Here is a 17,574-nt window from a genome sequence, read left to right on the forward strand (position 1 = left end):
TTCAGATAATTAATTTCAGACAGCTATGATTTTAAGATGCAACTAAAGAGACTCTATTATGAAGTTTTCCATGTGACATTTGTTGGAATTTTAAAGCCTTTGCTTAAGAGACACAAGTAGCTTCCACGAACAGTCAAATGTAAGGCACAGCTACTAGTGGACAAAAATACCAACAATAGAAAAATTGTTGACACCTTTTTGGGATTTTAACCTTTATTCTGTCATGAAGACTTAAGGGGACATTTCAGTACAGAATATAAGTGGGATGTTTGTTGAGCTGCTCATTTTTGCTTCACAATTTTTGTTCGAGTGATATTTCTCCATTTACGTCTTAACAATCCTTCCATTTAGCTCGCAGTGGGAATCTTGTGTCACGCAGACGGCAGCAGAGCCTGTGGTCATGAGTGCTGGCATATGTATCATATTAGCCAGAGAAACTCATGATGCAATGAAAAAAAAGGGCTACATTTACAAAATATCCACTCAGAACCACCAGGAGGGCATTTCATGTGACCTCTTAAGTATTCTGCACATAAACTGCTGTTTGCTAGGAGAAAGCAAATGTGAAGGCAGAACTTATCAAATTACAGGGATTCGCATCGCTTTATGTAATCAACTTGAAATGACACCAAGTATTTACAGTTAGATTTACACATTTAAATCTTTATATAACACTTCTTGGAACAAAATTTAACACATTTTTGGACAAAACCACTCACTTGATCCTGGTTATTTGATAGTCTATGACAAACTCAATCACTGTGTATCCACATAATAATCAAGTAATACAATCATGATACAGAAAAATGCTTTCAAATTCATAACTAAAAAACGCATGGAATATATCATGGATTCATTAGTACACTTCTGATTACATTCCGAACTTCACTTTCAGATGAATTCTTGTTGAGATTCCCTCATCTCACTGGCCAAATCCTGTGTGTGTATAATTTTTTTCTTTAACTCAAAGATGTGCATCTGGACATTATGGGACTTCATCCCAAAGTCTGTATTCAAGGATCACTTCTATTGCAATTTGAACGTTACATACTTTTAGTCAACGACAGCAGCTGGATTGCCTCTTTGTAAAATTTTCATCACAATTGTTGGATATTTCTGTGAAGAAAAGATGCATGTATTCTTTTCTGGATGGCCATGGTAAAACACTTTCAGGGTAAAACATAGAAATAAAATGTTTGATGTAATGTAAGATTACTTACTGACAATATCACTAGCTTGTCTAGAGTTGTTCCTCTCCAGCTCAGATAACACAGTCGCCTCAAATGTAAGCGATGCAACCCGCAGGAAAAAATCTCTCACACTTTCCCCTGTAAAGAACAACAGAAATAATACATATAATGTCATACGTTATTTACACTACCAGTAAAAAGTTCAGAATCATTCAGGTTTTTTAGATGTTTCCGAAAGAAGTATCTTGCATCCTTGCTGAATAAAAGTATTAATTCTTTTGTTTGTTTTTTTAAATCTTACTTGCCCCAAAAAGTAGTTTAGCACAATATTTCACAATATTGCAATTTTTACTGTATTTTTAATTTGCCATTGTAAGACATTTTTTATGAAACTACATTTAGACTGCTTTTGACCACAAGTACTTCTGACATCAGCTCAGACAAACAAACTAGTTTAATTGCAAACAAAACACCTGTGGTTAAAGTCTCTAAAACAGACATGTTCCTCTACCTGACAGCGCAGACACGGCCCAATACTCTGCTCTGATCTCCTCGGCGAGTCGAACGGCCTCTTGCTCCATTTGAGCCAACTGATCTGGGTGCTATGGGAGAGAAAGATTCATCTAGTTACCTCAAGGAAACTCCATCTCGGGATTGTCAATGTAATTTCATGCATCCGTATCCTTTTTTTCTTTATGAAAAAGTTAATGCGATCCTTCTGTGCCAACATCATGTGAAAGTCACAGTGTGGCTTCGAAGAGACAAACTGAAAATAACTCACACTAAGATCCTTTTTGGTTCCCACGAGGAAGAGGAGAACACTAGATGGGTCATTGTCTCTCATGGCATCTTCAAGCCACTCTCTGAATAAACAGAGACAAGTGGGAGAAAACAGACAGGATTCATGACTATTCAGACAGTGTTTCAAACCAAATAAGTGGTCATACTGTACCTTGCATGATCCAAAGAGTCATAATTGCTCAGGTCAAAGACAACAATGATGGCTGGAAACAAAAGATTGATTTTTTTTTTTACAGGATTTTACAAATAAACAGTAAGAGTATGCTTAATATAGTCTGTTTTATTACCTTGAGCTCCTCTGTAGTATGTGGATGCAATGCATCGGAATCTTTCCTGACCTGCTGTGTCCCACCTGCGGTGAGTGAGAGGTTTATAATCAAAGGATGCAACCATATGGATGACTGTTAAAGCAATAAAATATACACTAAACTCACAACTGCAAACTGAAGGGCACCCCGAGGACCTCAAATCTCTCCATCTCAAAATCCACTCCAATAGTTGCTTTGTATGTCTTGTCATATGTGTCTTTGCAGAATTAACAGCAGAAATAACAACAAATGTAGTCACTCAAGCACTGTTACACATATGACTGTGATTTATTTGTTAATTTTTTTAATTAAATTAACATTAGAGACTTTTACCTGTTTATTAAACAGGTCTTTCCAACTCCTACATCACCAACAACAATGACCTTGGCTACATTCAAGCTGGAAATTAACATTTACAATAAAATTATGTTCATTCATAGAACATTACACATCTGTATCATATCCAGTCAAAACCACTCTGGGTTTGTTTATGTTTTAAGTTTTAGGTTTTGTCTGCATTGTGGGGGCCAGCAACCCCCCACTATAATTAAAAAAAAAATATTACAATATTTTTAAAAAAAAAAAAAAAATAACAAACCACCCTTTCTTTCCTTCACATACACTCATCTTTAACAGTAATATTGAAGCCATCTTTGGGACCAATAGACTTTAAAAAATGACAAGACAAAACAAAAAACCAATAGAAATATGTTAGGTTAGACTTTAAAAAATTAACAAAACAAAGAAGAAACACCTTTTACATAATAATCCTGTCCAGCTGAGTCCAGTTTATAACACTCACTAAATGATTCAAAAACAATGATCCTCTAAAACGAATGTGTTTTGAGCAACAGAACAGCTAGGGAGTAGACAAAACTAATAACTAACTAAAAACACAAAAGTGTTACCAAAGGGAGTTCACAGATGATCCTGTTTCCTTTCACAGGGGGTAGAGAGTTCATCATGTGAGAGCTTTAACAAGATCAAACACTCAACCATTCTGTCCGGTGACTAGTGGGATTAATAAACATAATAATAACAACAACAACGATAATATATTCAGATAAAAACAGTAAATAACATTAACATTAATGACAAATTAACATGCTGCTGTATAATAAAATTTGATGTCAAAACGCTGATATTTAAAAAGCTATACAAATTAATATTTATGGAATAAATAAATACAACTTACCTTAAAAGGCAGAAGGCTTTTTTTTTTACAATCTAGTAGCCTATTTTAGACTTGACAGTAACTTTATTTAGTCGACGCATTTTTGTTGTTGAGGCAGTTATTATTTAGTAGGCTCTTAGGTTCTTTTGTGACAAATGCATGAAACAATACAAACAAGTAATCGTTTAAACGTAACTTTTGGCTTTCACTGCGTGACTGTGCTCAGCATAAGCCCCGCTCTGCTGTGGCTGCGCTCGATATTTACAGTGCGCAAGTGAACTACAGAACCCATAATGCCTAGCGATGTTCTCGCGATGACTGCGCGTGTTAACGTGAACCCCTGCGATATACTGAAGGAAACCCCTCTCTTTCTTCCTTTCCCAACATGGCCCCGAAGGCGAAGAAGGAATATACTAAAAGATTATATATTATAAAAAAAAAAAATATACTTATATTATGATTATATACAGCTACTTTATTCGATTAAAAGTAGCTGATATATGTATGTTTGTCTCTAACTGATTAATTAGGCGTCTGGAGTGATAACATTGTTTTTAATGCCAGAAGTTCTGGAGTGAGACGTCCTTAGTCACAACCCTCATATCAGACCCAACAAAACACATATCAAACCCCCCCAAGCCTCGTTATATCAGACTGTCCGAGTGTTAAATCCATTAGCCAGTTGTCATAAACCTGTTGTTTACGTTCTACTTGTAATGTACAGAGTCAAATATAAGTAAATGATAGCTTGTCATCGTTAGCAAGTCGCACACACGTGGTTACCCATATCTGTCCATTTCTCATTCATTACCAATCAGTTTAGTTAATACGAGTCTTTAAATCAGCCCCGAGAACAATATTGGTTTGAAATTTTATCACATTTGTGTGAATTTGTTGTGCATTTTATAGCTGCTGGCGGAATGTAAACACGGTAATAATTTACAAATGACGCGCCATTGAAAGTCTCGCAATTTTTTTTTTGTAACGCAATTAAATGCTTATAAGGGACGTGAAAATGCAGGTTGGGCAACTTTATACTAATTTATTGTATGTCATATAGACCCGTTTGTTAATATTGCATGGTCATAATTGTTAAAATGTTTCTCCAGCTGTCCCGGCTAAGACTGAGGCCAAGTCCAAGGCCCTTAAAGCCAAGAAGGCTGTGCTGAAGGGTGTCCACAGCCAGAGGAAGAAGAAGATCAGGACCACCCCAACCTTCCACCGGCCCAAGACCCTGCGTCTGAGGAGGCAGCCTAAGTACCCTAGGAAGAGCGCTCCACGCAGAAACAAGTGAGTCTTTCTCTTTGGTACTATCTCTGAGATTAAGATTGTGATGAATTAAAGTTTACAAATGTCCAGTTGGCTTGAAATTGGACATTTTCCTTTAAGGATGCAAATGATGGGAATTGCGATCAAAGCATGAAATTATCTGATTACAATTTTTTTAAACACTGATGCATCCTCATTTCAGCATTGAGATGTAGTTGAAACTAAAGCATAAATAAAATGCTTTGAACTTGCATGAGTTTAAAATGGAAATGTTCTGGCAGGCTGGACCATTATGCCATCATCAAGTTCCCTCTGACCACTGAGTCAGCCATGAAGAAGATTGAGGACAACAACACTCTGGTGTTCATTGTTGACGTCAAGGCTAACAAGCATCAGATTAAACACGCTGTCAAGAAACTGTACGACATCGATGTGGCCAAAGTCAACACACTGATCAGGTAGAACTTGGTTTATTCAAGTCTTTTAAAGCAGCGGTTCTCTAAAAAATATTTAATTGATTATAATATTAATATATTGAAAACAAAATCGAATGCAAAAATTATTTAAACAGGTGTATCTCTTATATAACGTATTATAAACAAATAATAAAGTAAATAATATGAAAGGAAAAAATCTCCTTAATAGTTTTTAATTGAAGTTTAACACAAATTCTCCCAGTTTGTGTTTTAGAGTTTGAAAAGTAGCTTTATCGATTTCAACAGAAATATCCAGGGAGCTTTCAGATATTGTTGAGTAATGGGGGAATGATGTAAAAATAATCATTATTCTGAAATGTTCTCAAAGGAACCACTGATAAAGAGGAAAGGCATTGTCAGATTTGTGATGCATTTTGAATGCTTTATTGCTCCCTGCAGGCCTGATGGCGAAAAGAAGGCATACGTTCGTCTTGCACCAGATTACGATGCCTTGGATGTTGCAAACAAGGTAAATTAGTGAATGAAAATGTTTGTATATGTATCAAACCATAGATAATCAAATCTTATTTAATCTTAAACAACTGCAAATATTCATTCAGAATAACCACTGAATCTTTATAATTCACTCACAATAACAAATCATTTGTTATATTTTATTTATATTTTATATTTCTTTTGCAAAACATTTGTTCTTTGACCTGTGCTGATTGTCATCATTTTCTTGCAGATTGGCATCATCTAAACAGAAGAATAAATGTTTGTAAAAACTATTTTTGTTTTTGTGGCTTTATTTGTTTACATTTCTGGAATTTCAAGGTTTGAGAATAAGAGTTTGGTTAAACTTTTTTTCTCCCTACCTAAAAGTGTTCAGTTGTGATTATAGAATTATTCTGAAACAATAAAAGTAAACCAGAGCATCAGCAAGTTAATATTCAAAACTTAAATTACAACCGATATGTATTAAATGTCTGAATTATTGTAATTAAACCATAGAATTTAATTTTGTGCACTAAAATGACTGGATTTGTGGATTGATTCATTAATTCATTTTTCAGATGTTATATTCAGTTGGTGTTTATGAATTTTTAGTACAGCACATTGAGAGCAGGACTAAATCCTAGATTAGGATGACAGTTTACTCCACTGCCCCCTGTAGGTTCAACTTTGCCCCAGAGATGGGCATAAATACATCAAAAGATATTTTGTTACAAATTACAAGTACTTGCTTATCAAAAATACTGGTGTGAGAAATGCATTTAATTAAAATACAAGTAATTTGAAAATACAATATTTTCAAGCAATCATTCAAAGTGCAAGAGACAGTGCCATTACATTTAGTTATACTGGAGTTAGATACACACATAAGATAAAGAGAACCACTTTCCCCTCCTTGAACAACTTATAATAAACAACGTTTTTTAACCCTTATACTAGACAATATATTGATCCATATTTCTTCTCATTTCTTATGTTCAATTAAGACACAACTGACTGTTTACTTAAATATCATCAAGCATGCCAATGCTTTATTTTCCATGTTTCGGTGTAGCTCCTTTATCGTTTCTTTATCAGCGTGTCAAAAATTAAGCAGTCCTGCAAAACTGTATTGTCATACCGCCTAGTCCTATAAGAGGATGGCTCAAGCTATTTCACTGTGAACAGTATAAAGATTATCTCCTAAAAATGCTGATATTTAGCTGTTAAAGGGCTCTTTGTAGAATTCAGAAACCCTTGTTATTAGCGACACCGGTGGCTGTTAAAGGGTTAGTTCACCCCAAAATGAAAATTAGCTCATGTTTTACTCAGCCTTGAAGCATCCTAGGTGTATATGACTTTCCTCTTTCAGACTAATCCAGTCGGAGTTAAATTTAAAATTGTCCTGGCTATTCTAAGCTCTATCATTGCAGTCAGTGGGTGTTGCAGTTGAACAGTCCACAAGTCGTCAAATAAAGTGCTACTTGTGCGACTCTTTCTACTCTTTTCTCTTATATTCTACTCGTTACGGTAATAGCATTTAAAAACCTAGGTGAATGAATGAATTTAAAAAGGTCTGATATGAATGACATAAATCATTTTAAAATTAAATAAAATTATATTAAATATAAAAAATTATTTATAAATGTCTGATATGAATGATAAAAAAAATAAAATGAGATTAAAAAACGGTCTGATAACATGAAAATTTATTTGTTGAGTAATATTACATGTAGAATTTCCAAGTAATATGAAAACAGTTGTCTGAGGAGAAATAATACAATCTTAAAAACTTTTTTTCCTTCAAAGATTTTTATCTTTAAATTCACATTCATTTTTATCTTTAAATTCAAACTCAAAAACAGTGAGTGTCCTTTTTAGAGCTATCCAAAATCATAGGGAGAACAGGTAGAATTTGAGTATTTGGAGGGTTTTAATTTGTAATGCAACATATCGTCCTGAAACTGGCTGAGTAACGCCCTGGGGTAGTGAACTGTCAACCTGAATTGAAATTGTTCTGTGGAAACAGGGAGTTTCCTTTTCAGAGCTATCCAAAATCAAAGACAAAACTGGTCATATATGAGTTTTTGGATGGCTTTTATTTTGTAATGCAATATCAGATCGTCGTGAAACTGGCTGAGTGACACCCCGGGGTAGTGGACTGTTAATCTGAATTGAAATTAGTCTGTGGAAACAGGGAGTTTCCTTTTTAGAGCTATTCAAAATCACAAGCGGAACAGGTAAAATATGAGTTTCCATTTTAGAGCTATTCAAAATCACAGGTAGAATATGAGTTTTTGGATGGCTTTTATTTTGTAATGCAATATCAGATCATCCTGAAACTGGCTGAGTAACACCCCGGGGTAGTGAACTGTCAACCTGAATTGAAATTGTTCTATGGAAACAGGGAGTTTCCTTTTTGGGGCTATCCAAAATCATAGGCAGAACAGGTAGAATATGAGTTTTTGGAAGGTTTAATTTGTAATGCAACATTAGACAGTGCTGAAACTGGCTGAGTGACACCCTGGGGTAGTGGGCTGTCAATCTGAACTGAAACTAGTTTGTGAAAACAGGGAGTTTTCTTTTTAGAGCTATGTGAATTTTAAGATAAAAATATTTTTTTGCAAGTTTTTAAAATGCTTTTATTTTGTTATTTCTCATTAGACAGCTGTTTTTATATTACTTGGAAATTCTACATATGCAAATGCATACAAATGCATGGATTCACTACAGGAGGCATTTATTCACCCTCCAGAGCCATGTGAGGCACGTTTTATTATGGATGCGCACGCTTTATTTGACGACTTGTGGACTATTCAACTGCAACACCTGCTAGCTGCAATGACGGAGCTTGGAATTGCCAGGACAATTTTTTATTTAACTCTGACTGGATTCGTCTTAAAGAAGAAAGTCATATACACCTAGTATGCTTCGAGGGTGAGTAAAACACAGTCTAATTTTCATTTTTGGGTGAACTAACCCTTTAAGCTGTAGCCAGCAACTTATTGCTCTGGCACACACTCTATAGTACACCCATTATGTAGAATTGGTTCAAAGTCAGAAGTCGGAAACATCTTAATAAATAATAATTTTTCTACAAATTTTGTATGTATGCAAAATGTATAAAATCCAAGGTACACATTTATAGTAATTGTGCAGTTAATTCTCGTATTTTCAGAAAGTTTTGGAATATTAGTATTAATAGCTATCGTTAATAGCTCGTTTTGCTGCTTGATATTGCAAACTGGGGTGTCTCACCATTTTATTTAATGTATTATCTTAATTATGAAAACACTGGTTTGTAGTGCAAACAGTTTTACCGTTACTGCATTTTGTTATTCTTCTCAATATACAGCAACTAATGAACCGGAAGTCACGCACATTCAAAGAAAACGGCTTACTTCCGCGTTGAAAAATAAAGTGGATACATTAAACCAAATACTATCATAACGTTGATAATTCAATATATTTTATTTTTGACAAACATGCCATGTTTCAGTTGTGAATGTGCATTTTTGGTAGTGACAGTAATGTTTTGGTAGTGACCACATGAAGATACTGATATTTTAAATATTTAAATATTCTTTTGTGTTCCTAAGATGAACAAAGGTCTTACAGGAGTGGAACGACACAAGGTTAATTAACAACAGAATTGTCAACAACAGAATTTTTGGTGAACTAGCCCTTTAAGACTCCACCTACAGTATTGTTCAAAATAATAGCAGTACAATGTGACTAACCAGAATAATCCAGGTCTTTAGTATTTTTTTTATTGCTACATGGTAAACAAGTTACCAGTAGGTGCAGTAGATTCTCAGAAAACAAACAAGACCCAGCATTCATGATATGCACGCTCTTAAGGCTGTGCAATTGTGCAATTAGTGGAAAGGGGTGTGTTCAAAAAAATAGCAGTGTGGCATTCAATCACTGAGGTCATCAATTTTGTGAAAAAAACAGGTGTGAATCAGGTGGCCCCTATTTAAGGATGAAGCCAGCACTTGTTGAACATGCATTTGAAAGCCTGGAGGAAAATGGGTTGTTCAAGACATTGTTCAGAAGAACAGCATACTTTGATTAAAAAGTTGATTGGAGAGGGGAAAACCTATAAAGAGGTGCAAAAAATGATAGGCTGTTCAGCTAAAATGATCTCCAATGCCTTAAAATGGAGAGCAAAACCAGAGAGACGTGGAAGAAAACAGAAGACAACCCATCAAAATGGATCGAAGAATAACCAGAATGGCAAAGGCTCAGACAATGATCACCTCCAGGATGATCAAAGACAGTCTGGAGTTACCTGTAAGTACTGTAACAGTTAGAAGACGTCTGTGTGAAGCTAATCTATTTTCAAGAATCCCCCGCAAAGTCCCTCTGTTAAAAAAAGGCATGTGCAGAAGAGGTTACAATTTGCCAAAGAACACATCAACTGGCCTAAAGAGAAATGGAGGAACATTTTGTGGGACTGATGAGAGTAAAATTGTTCTTTTTTGGGTCCAAGGGCCACAGACAGTTTGTGAGACGACCCCCAAACTCTGAATTCAAGCCACAGTACACAGTGAAGACAGTGAAGCATGGTGGTGCAAGCATCATGATATGGGCATGTTTCTCCTACTATGGTGTTGGGCCTATTTATCGCATACCAGGGATCATGGATCAGTTTGCATATGTCAAAATACTTGAAGAGGTCATGTTGCCCTATGCCGAAGAGGACATGCCCTTGACAATGACAACAAGACAATGACCCCAAACACACTAGTAAACTCATGGTTCCAAACCAACTAAATTAATGTTATGGAGTGGCCAGCCCAGTCCCCGGACCTTAATCCAATCGAGAACTTGTGGGGTGATGTCAAAAATGCTGTTTCTGAAGCAAAACCAAGAAATGTAAATGAATTGTGGAATGTTGTTAAAGAATCATGGAGTGGAATAACAGCTAAGAGGTGCCACAAGTTGGTTGACTCCATGCCACACAGATGTGAAGCAGTTTTTTAAAAAAAACTGTGGTCATACAACTAAATATTAGTTTAGTGATTCACGGGATTGCTAAATCCTAGAAACAAAAATGTTTGTACCAAATAGTTTTGAGTTTGTACAGTCAACGGCAGACACTGCTATTTTTTTGAACACACCCCTTTCCACTAATTGCACAACTGCACAGCCTTAAGAGCTTGCACATCATGAATGCTGAGTCTTGTTTGTTTTCTGAGAATCTTTCTGCACCTACTGGTAACTTGTTTGCCACGTAGCAAAAAAAAATATACTAAAAAACTTCATAATTAACTTAATTCACTTATACACTGATACTCTGTGGCCTTCACAAAGGATATTCAATGGGATGAAATGATTCACTTGCATCAAGCCAAAAACTTTGATAGGCTATAGTTGGCAGTATTACTAAAACAGGTGAAGAAAGATATTATATTGTCTGAGAATAAAATGACCTAAGCCTACTTGATTAAGTATTTCAAATACAAAATACTGTCTCTGAAAATATTTAATCACAAATTACATTAGATTTTGTCCAGCAAAGTACAAATTATAAGATACTCAAAAGCAATTAAATATGCATTTTGATTAAAATACTGTCAATCTCTGCATTGCCCCTGCTTTGAACATTTTTGTCTTAGTATTGATTGTTGTTTTCCAGTATAAATGGCTAAAAATTAGTAAATTAAGATGAAAAGATTTACGTGAAAAGTGAAATTTTGTAAGTCACATATTAAGTATTGTTTTCTGAAAAAGTATCTGCCAATTCTGTATGAACTTAATTCAAAGGGAAAACAAGTTTAGTTTTCTTATCCCACTGGCAGATATTTTTTTTCTGCTTTTACACAGTTAATTTTGATTAAAAAAAAAAACAAAAACATAAGACTTAAAGGAATGGTTCACGCAAAAATGGAAATTGAGACCAAATTTACTTGCCCATGGCCCAGTTTGAGTTTGTATCATCATGGAAACAGAATTCATAATCAAATCAATCAAGACATTTTTAGCTTCAAACTGTTGCTTCTCACGAATATACAAGCCCTCTATCCATAATATTGCTTTCTCATGTGAAAAAGTAATTTAGTGTGAATCAGGACAAAAATACACACTGATCAAACGTTGTTTTCAAGTGAAAACAGCCTGAAACTGTTCTAATCATATGTCACTGGATTTTGATGTGACAGGACAACCTGGGATGGACTTTTTTACTGGAGAAAGCAATATTATGCATAGAGGACTTGTATTTTGGCCAGAAGCAACAATGTAAAGTTAAAATGCATTAAAGATGGATTTGTTTCTTACAAACACACAGCTTTTTGCTTCACAATTAGTTAACTGATGGACTGGAGTCATGTAGATTATTGTGATGTTATTATCATCTGTAAACTCCTTCTGACCCATACATAAATATAACCAAAACTACACCCATTAACAAAAAAACACATAAACATCATCTGCTAAATTTCTCCAAATCTATTCCAATGAAGAAACAAACTCATCTACATCTTGGATAATTAGAAGTTGGGTAAATCTTCAGCACATTTTCATTTTTTGGGTGAACTGTTCCTTTAAAATCTAAAGTCATTTTGCTTAAGTAAATGTTTTATAATGTATGAATGTTTGGACACTTTTACTGGTAAACAAGATACTGAGCAAGAAAACCTCTTTGCAGTGTAAAAACCCATCTGTGCTAAAAGATCCTTAAATAATTGGCTTGACACTTGTTGAGTTTAAGCATTGTGCATTCTGTCACCGATGGATCTTTTGATTCCTTGCCGCTGTCGCCTCTGGCTTGCTTAGTTGGGGACACATATCGTCGACTTGATTGCACAGATACTATTTAAACTGAACTGAGCTGGACGACGACATCACTGAATTAAGTGACGAACTTCCTTTAACTAAAAATTTAATGTTTACTATTGTCCTTTTGCATTGACACACTATTTTCCTATTTTGATACTGTAAAGCTGCCTTGACACAATCTGTATTGTTAAAAGCGCTACATATAAATAAAGGTGACTTGACTTTAAAGTTGTTTATTGAGTTTAAGTTTTATTCTAACATATGAAAACTTTTTAAATGTCTCTGATTCACATCAGACTCTCTCTGGTGAGGTTTGCTCATTCAGTACAGGCATCCTATGGATAAATTTTGTGTTAACATTCACTTGAAAGCAGTCTTTGGTTTAGGACCGATAGACACCAGCCTCTGATGGTTTAGTCCTCAGCAAATTTACGACCACTGTTTTGAGAACGCCCCTTGCTGAAGAAGTCGGTTCGGAGAAGACGGTAGAAATAGATGAGAATCATGATGTTCATGAGCATCATGGTTATCAGGAAGTAGAGCGCATGATCCAACGTTGAGTAGTGGTATATTAGGTACCAGGTGAGGTAAAACTGTGCTCCAAGCCGGAAGGTCACGTAGGTCACAACATTTAACAGTTTGTTAACGGTGTAGATGAAAGACTCGTGGGCCACCTTAGCCAGTTTGAGCAATAAACGTGTGTGTAGGAACACACTGTTCACCTCCACAAATAAAGCCACTACTGCACCTGCCACATACTGATGAGTGAACACAGCATACAGGAAACACCAGATCACCTACAGGAAAACAGAACAGATTTACAGTTAAAACAAAACATGAATAGATATGACTGATTACATTAAGAATTGATCATTTTACTAAACTGTGAGGATGCAGTAATAAACATTGTAAATCTAGCAACGTTATACTTTGTGCTTTCTTAACTGGATAAATGACAGAAAACTGGTTAACACTGCTGTGCATATTTCTAATATACAGTGAAAAAAGATTTTTATGTATAAAATAAATAAATGTATAAATAGTGTTGTGTATTACATGTTTATTGTCAAACTATCTCATGAACAGTTAACTCGCCACAACCTCTTGATCAGTGAGTATCCCCCACTACCCTGGTTTGCATCTGTGTAGCTCACAGCATAAAACATTTAAATATGAAAGCTTCACTTAGGCAGAGGGGATGGAAAGCAAGTTTTCAACTGCCAGTCCAATTCCACGTCAATTATTGGCAGTTCTCAAAAATCATCTGTGCTGTCTGCACATTCCTGTGAACAGTCTTTAACCAGAAACTTCCATGGTGTGAGGGAAGAAACTGTTCTTAAGTCTGGTTGTTCTGATGCACAGTGGCGCCAAGCAGATGGCAACAATTCAAAGAGGAACTGGGCTGGGTGTGAGGGGTCCAGAACTTTTACTCACTCTGGATGAGTGCAGTTCTTTTTTGAGTGGGGACGGTTGTACCAGTGATTCACTCAGCAGTCTGGACTATCCGCTGCAATCCTCTAAGCTCTGATTTGGTAGCTGAGCTGAACCAGACACATAGAAGTGCAGAGGATGGATTCAATGACTGCAGAGTAGAACTGTATCAGCAGCTCCTTCTTCCTCAGCTGGCAAAGGAAGTACAGCCTCTGCTGGGCATTCTTGACAATAAAGTCTATGTGGAACTCCCACTTCAGGTCCTGAGAGATGGTGGTGCCCAGGAACTTCAATGACTCTACTGTTGTCACAGTGTTGTCCATGATAGTGAGTGGGGGGAGTGCAGAGGGTTCAAAAAATCTTGAATCTTCAAAAGGCAGCTTCAAAAATCTTGTTTCATTTTGTTGACATATTACAGGGTTTTTGTTGTTGTTATTGTTGTTTTTTTACATAATTGATTTTGGATATCTGCTTTTATCACTACATAAATCTGAAAATACTGTCAAAAGCCAATGAATGAATTAATGTTTTTAGGAAGAAAAAAAAATGAATAAAATTAGGCAAGTGATCTATGAGCAAACCTCTGTGTCAATGAAGTTTGGTGCAATTAAGTGCTACTGAAGTGGAGATTTCACTTAGGCAAGCTGTGACATTATCCACATCTGACTAATAGAATTTTTATGGCTTCACATAGCATTTTTCAAACATTTTTCATGGCCTTGTGTGATAACCCGTATACTGACTTACCATAACATGGTGAAGTAAAAACTCCCAAGATGCTTTTGCGTAGCCACTAAAAATAATGTCACCAGCATCCTGAATGAAGTAGCCTGTTGAAGGAGATCAATGCTGAATTTACTGACCATACAAGTAAATAAATTGTTTAGTTACAAGAGGGATTTCATTTTATATCTGTCAATTTTCAGTCCTTGTGTGTGGAACAGGTTCACCATAGGGTCACTCAATCAGTGTTAAATGTGTCAGCTTGATACAGTTTCTATAGAGAAGACTCGCAGATGAATCTGGGGATGAATCTTTTTATTATTATGAACTACCATTGGGATCAATTCCATTTTTTTCAGTAAGATATTATTACTTTTATTCAGCAAAGATGCATTACAGTAGTCAAAAGTGACATAAGTCTGTTTCTGTCAGAAATTTGTAACAAAAATCTTCACTATTTCAAATAAATACTGTCCTTTTGAACTTTCTATTTCTCAAAGAATCCTGAAATAAATGCATCACAGTTATTAAAAATTTGCCAGCACAGCTGTTTTCAACATTGATAATAAGAAATGTTTCTTGAGCACTAAATCAAAATATTAGAATGATTTCTGAAGGATCATGTGACCCTGAAGACTGGAGTAATGACTGCTGAAAATTCAGCTTTTAAAAAATATTAACATATACAGCAGTTATTTTAAACCGTTTTATATATACATTTTTTAATACGTCACAACATTACTGTTCTTACTGTATTTTTAATCAATAAAAATGCAGGTATGGTAGCTTATATTAGACAACTTCAGCTTTAACTATTTAAAGACTGTGAGAGAAACATAGTTTTAAGATGTTAATTATTTTCTACAACACCATTCCAAAGACATGAGTCACAAAACAGCTTAAACTCTTATAAGGAGATCAGGGTTACCCAGGCAGGACAGGGATTTCTACATGGTTGAACGTGCAGGAGAACACGAGAATGAGATAAATTGATAAATTAGATATGAGTTACATACTTCCTACTTGTTGCAATGTATGTAATCGCATTAGTGATAGCAATAGTGCAGTGTGTTTCTGATATCTGCTGTGTTTACTGACCAGAGGAGACGACGACTAGCATGTACGCTGATGGGGTGTATGTGGAGTGGATTTCATGCACCATCACAGGATGCTGTATGACACTGTTGGGACACAGATTCATGCAAACTGTTGATCATATCAACCAGAAAATCAAAATAAAACAGGCAGGTGCTCAGTAACTGACACTAAACACCACAAAAGAGAGTAAAAAGGGCCATTGATGATAAAAATAAATGAAAAAAAAAACACCCACAGTGGTGAAACTCTTGCTTGGTTTGAGGGATGATTCATGCTATGACAATTAGAATGGTGTAATTTCTCATTCTCATGTAACTCTCATTCATGCCTGTCCAGCAGGTTCTTCCTGTTTCCAAACTGAGAGATCAGTAACTGAAAGTTAAGTGCTGTTCAAGAACATTCAATAACTTTTGTTTATTCTTAGACATTGCTTTTAGTAGAAACTATAAGAACATCTAAAAATAAACACAAGCTATTAAGATTTAAAAAAAAAAAAAAAAAAACTTTAATCTGCTTTGACTCCATATGTACCGAATATGGATACTGAACCTCTGCAGTGCCTTACTCAGTATTTTGCTTTGTAAAATTATGTAAACATTCCTAAAATATGATGAATATTCCAGGGCAATTTATTAGACATTTTTAAAAATGTCAAAAATTAAATAAAACATTTTAAGGACATTTATTTATATTTTAAGTATCTTTAAATATTTTTTACAAGACAAAATAATAAAAAAATAAAATTTAAAAAAAAAATAAAATAAAAAAATTTTACAAAAAAAATAAAACCAATCAAAAGAATATCATATAAAATAATTACAAATCAAAAACATTTCATTGGCACAACCAAAAAAAGAAAATGTATAGATATTTTTCATTTCTTTCATGCCTACAAAAAGAAAATGTATAGATATTTTTCACTGGAAAACAAAGACAAAATATTGATCATATATGTGTAAAAAATGAGAAAAAAGAAAACCAACTCACCAGGTGACAGCCCAGATTCCAGTCAGCATTGAGTGGACGAGTGACACTGAGAGGTTCCTCCATTTCCACGTCCTCCAGGTGTCTGCTTCCACCATCTCGGGACTGGGCACAGTCTGCAGGAACCTGTGAAGGATCCTGAAGATTACAGAACAGCACAAGACATACAGGGCTGGATGCTTCTGGACTTCATTCAGCCATGTGTCCATCCTCCACACTCTTTATTCTGCGTCTCTCCTTTTCTCAGACAGTGAGTCCTTGTTATGTTGTTTCTCTGCTGATCTAAACTTTCAGTTCACTTTCCAAAATAATCCACATGAATTGCATTCAGATTCTTGAACCAGTCCCAGTCTTTTTTTTCTCCTTGTAATTGACGACAGCCTTCCTTACACCTCTACCGACTCTTTGTATCTAATCTTCACCGTCTCGTTCTTTCCTCCACGTGCTAGTGCCTGTCTTAGGTGTGGTATCTGTCACAGTACCTGTTTGCTGAACACTGATTGGCTGATGATGAAAGGATCTGTGGGAGTTACAACAAGGAATGACAATTCCCTTGAACTTTTTGTGCCCATCTCTCTGTATTCAACAATCCAGCCAAACGCTCCGTACATGTAGTGATAGAGCCGTGTCAGCTGTGTTTGTGTGTGGGTGAGTGGGGAGCACAACAGAACAACAGAAGCCATTTAAACCCACAGTCATACTGCTGTCCCTAATAAATGAAATGGCTTGTGTCCTGCAGCTGGATCAAATGACTTCACTCATACTGTCACAGCAGAGGAATGGCTTACAGAAAACAGCTTGTTGTGTTTGGTCAGCTTTCAGTAGTGATATGGGCAGGGCTGGAAATGGGGCCCTTGCGAAAATTAACCATGGTTTTATTATAGTAAAAGTATAGTAAC

The 17,574-nt window shown here is 35.5% G+C and overlaps 3 protein-coding genes and 1 non-coding gene across 4 annotated transcripts; 2 read left to right on the forward strand and 2 right to left on the reverse strand.

Annotated features, from left to right (window-relative positions):
* Positions 1-195: 195 nt before the first annotated feature.
* Positions 196-2,727, reverse strand: rab34b (RAB34, member RAS oncogene family b). Its single transcript, XM_042710919.1, has 8 exons — positions 2,633-2,727; positions 2,426-2,527; positions 2,279-2,343; positions 2,143-2,194; positions 1,972-2,053; positions 1,702-1,792; positions 1,221-1,328; positions 196-1,116 (listed from the first exon to the last, which is right to left on the reverse strand). The coding sequence occupies exons 1-8, from the start codon at positions 2,710-2,712 to the stop codon at positions 1,058-1,060; spliced, it is 639 nt and encodes a 212-aa protein (XP_042566853.1). The 5' UTR covers positions 2,713-2,727; the 3' UTR covers positions 196-1,057.
* Positions 2,728-3,768: 1,041 nt separating this feature from the next.
* Positions 3,769-5,949, forward strand: rpl23a (ribosomal protein L23a). Its single transcript, XM_042710920.1, has 5 exons — positions 3,769-3,881; positions 4,581-4,763; positions 5,024-5,200; positions 5,618-5,687; positions 5,907-5,949. Exons 1-5 carry the CDS (start codon positions 3,859-3,861, stop codon positions 5,919-5,921), a joined length of 468 nt encoding a protein of 155 aa, XP_042566854.1. The 5' UTR covers positions 3,769-3,858; the 3' UTR covers positions 5,922-5,949.
* LOC122134817 lies at positions 4,863-4,934 on the forward strand. The gene has a single exon (XR_006153113.1). It is a non-coding gene; the product is annotated as a small nucleolar RNA Z17 (small nucleolar RNA).
* A 6,707-nt stretch (positions 5,950-12,656) lies between the features above and the next one.
* On the reverse strand, positions 12,657-17,308 carry tlcd1 (TLC domain containing 1). Its single transcript, XM_042710921.1, has 4 exons — positions 16,679-17,308; positions 15,692-15,774; positions 14,618-14,700; positions 12,657-13,236 (listed from the first exon to the last, which is right to left on the reverse strand). Exons 1-4 carry the CDS (start codon positions 16,882-16,884, stop codon positions 12,853-12,855), a joined length of 756 nt encoding a protein of 251 aa, XP_042566855.1. The 5' UTR covers positions 16,885-17,308; the 3' UTR covers positions 12,657-12,852.
* Between the last annotated feature and the right edge of the window lie 266 nt (positions 17,309-17,574).

Source organism: Cyprinus carpio, chromosome A21, assembly GCF_018340385.1.
Source record: "Cyprinus carpio isolate SPL01 chromosome A21, ASM1834038v1, whole genome shotgun sequence".
In the NCBI taxonomy this organism is placed as follows: Eukaryota; Metazoa; Chordata; class Actinopteri; order Cypriniformes; family Cyprinidae; genus Cyprinus; species Cyprinus carpio.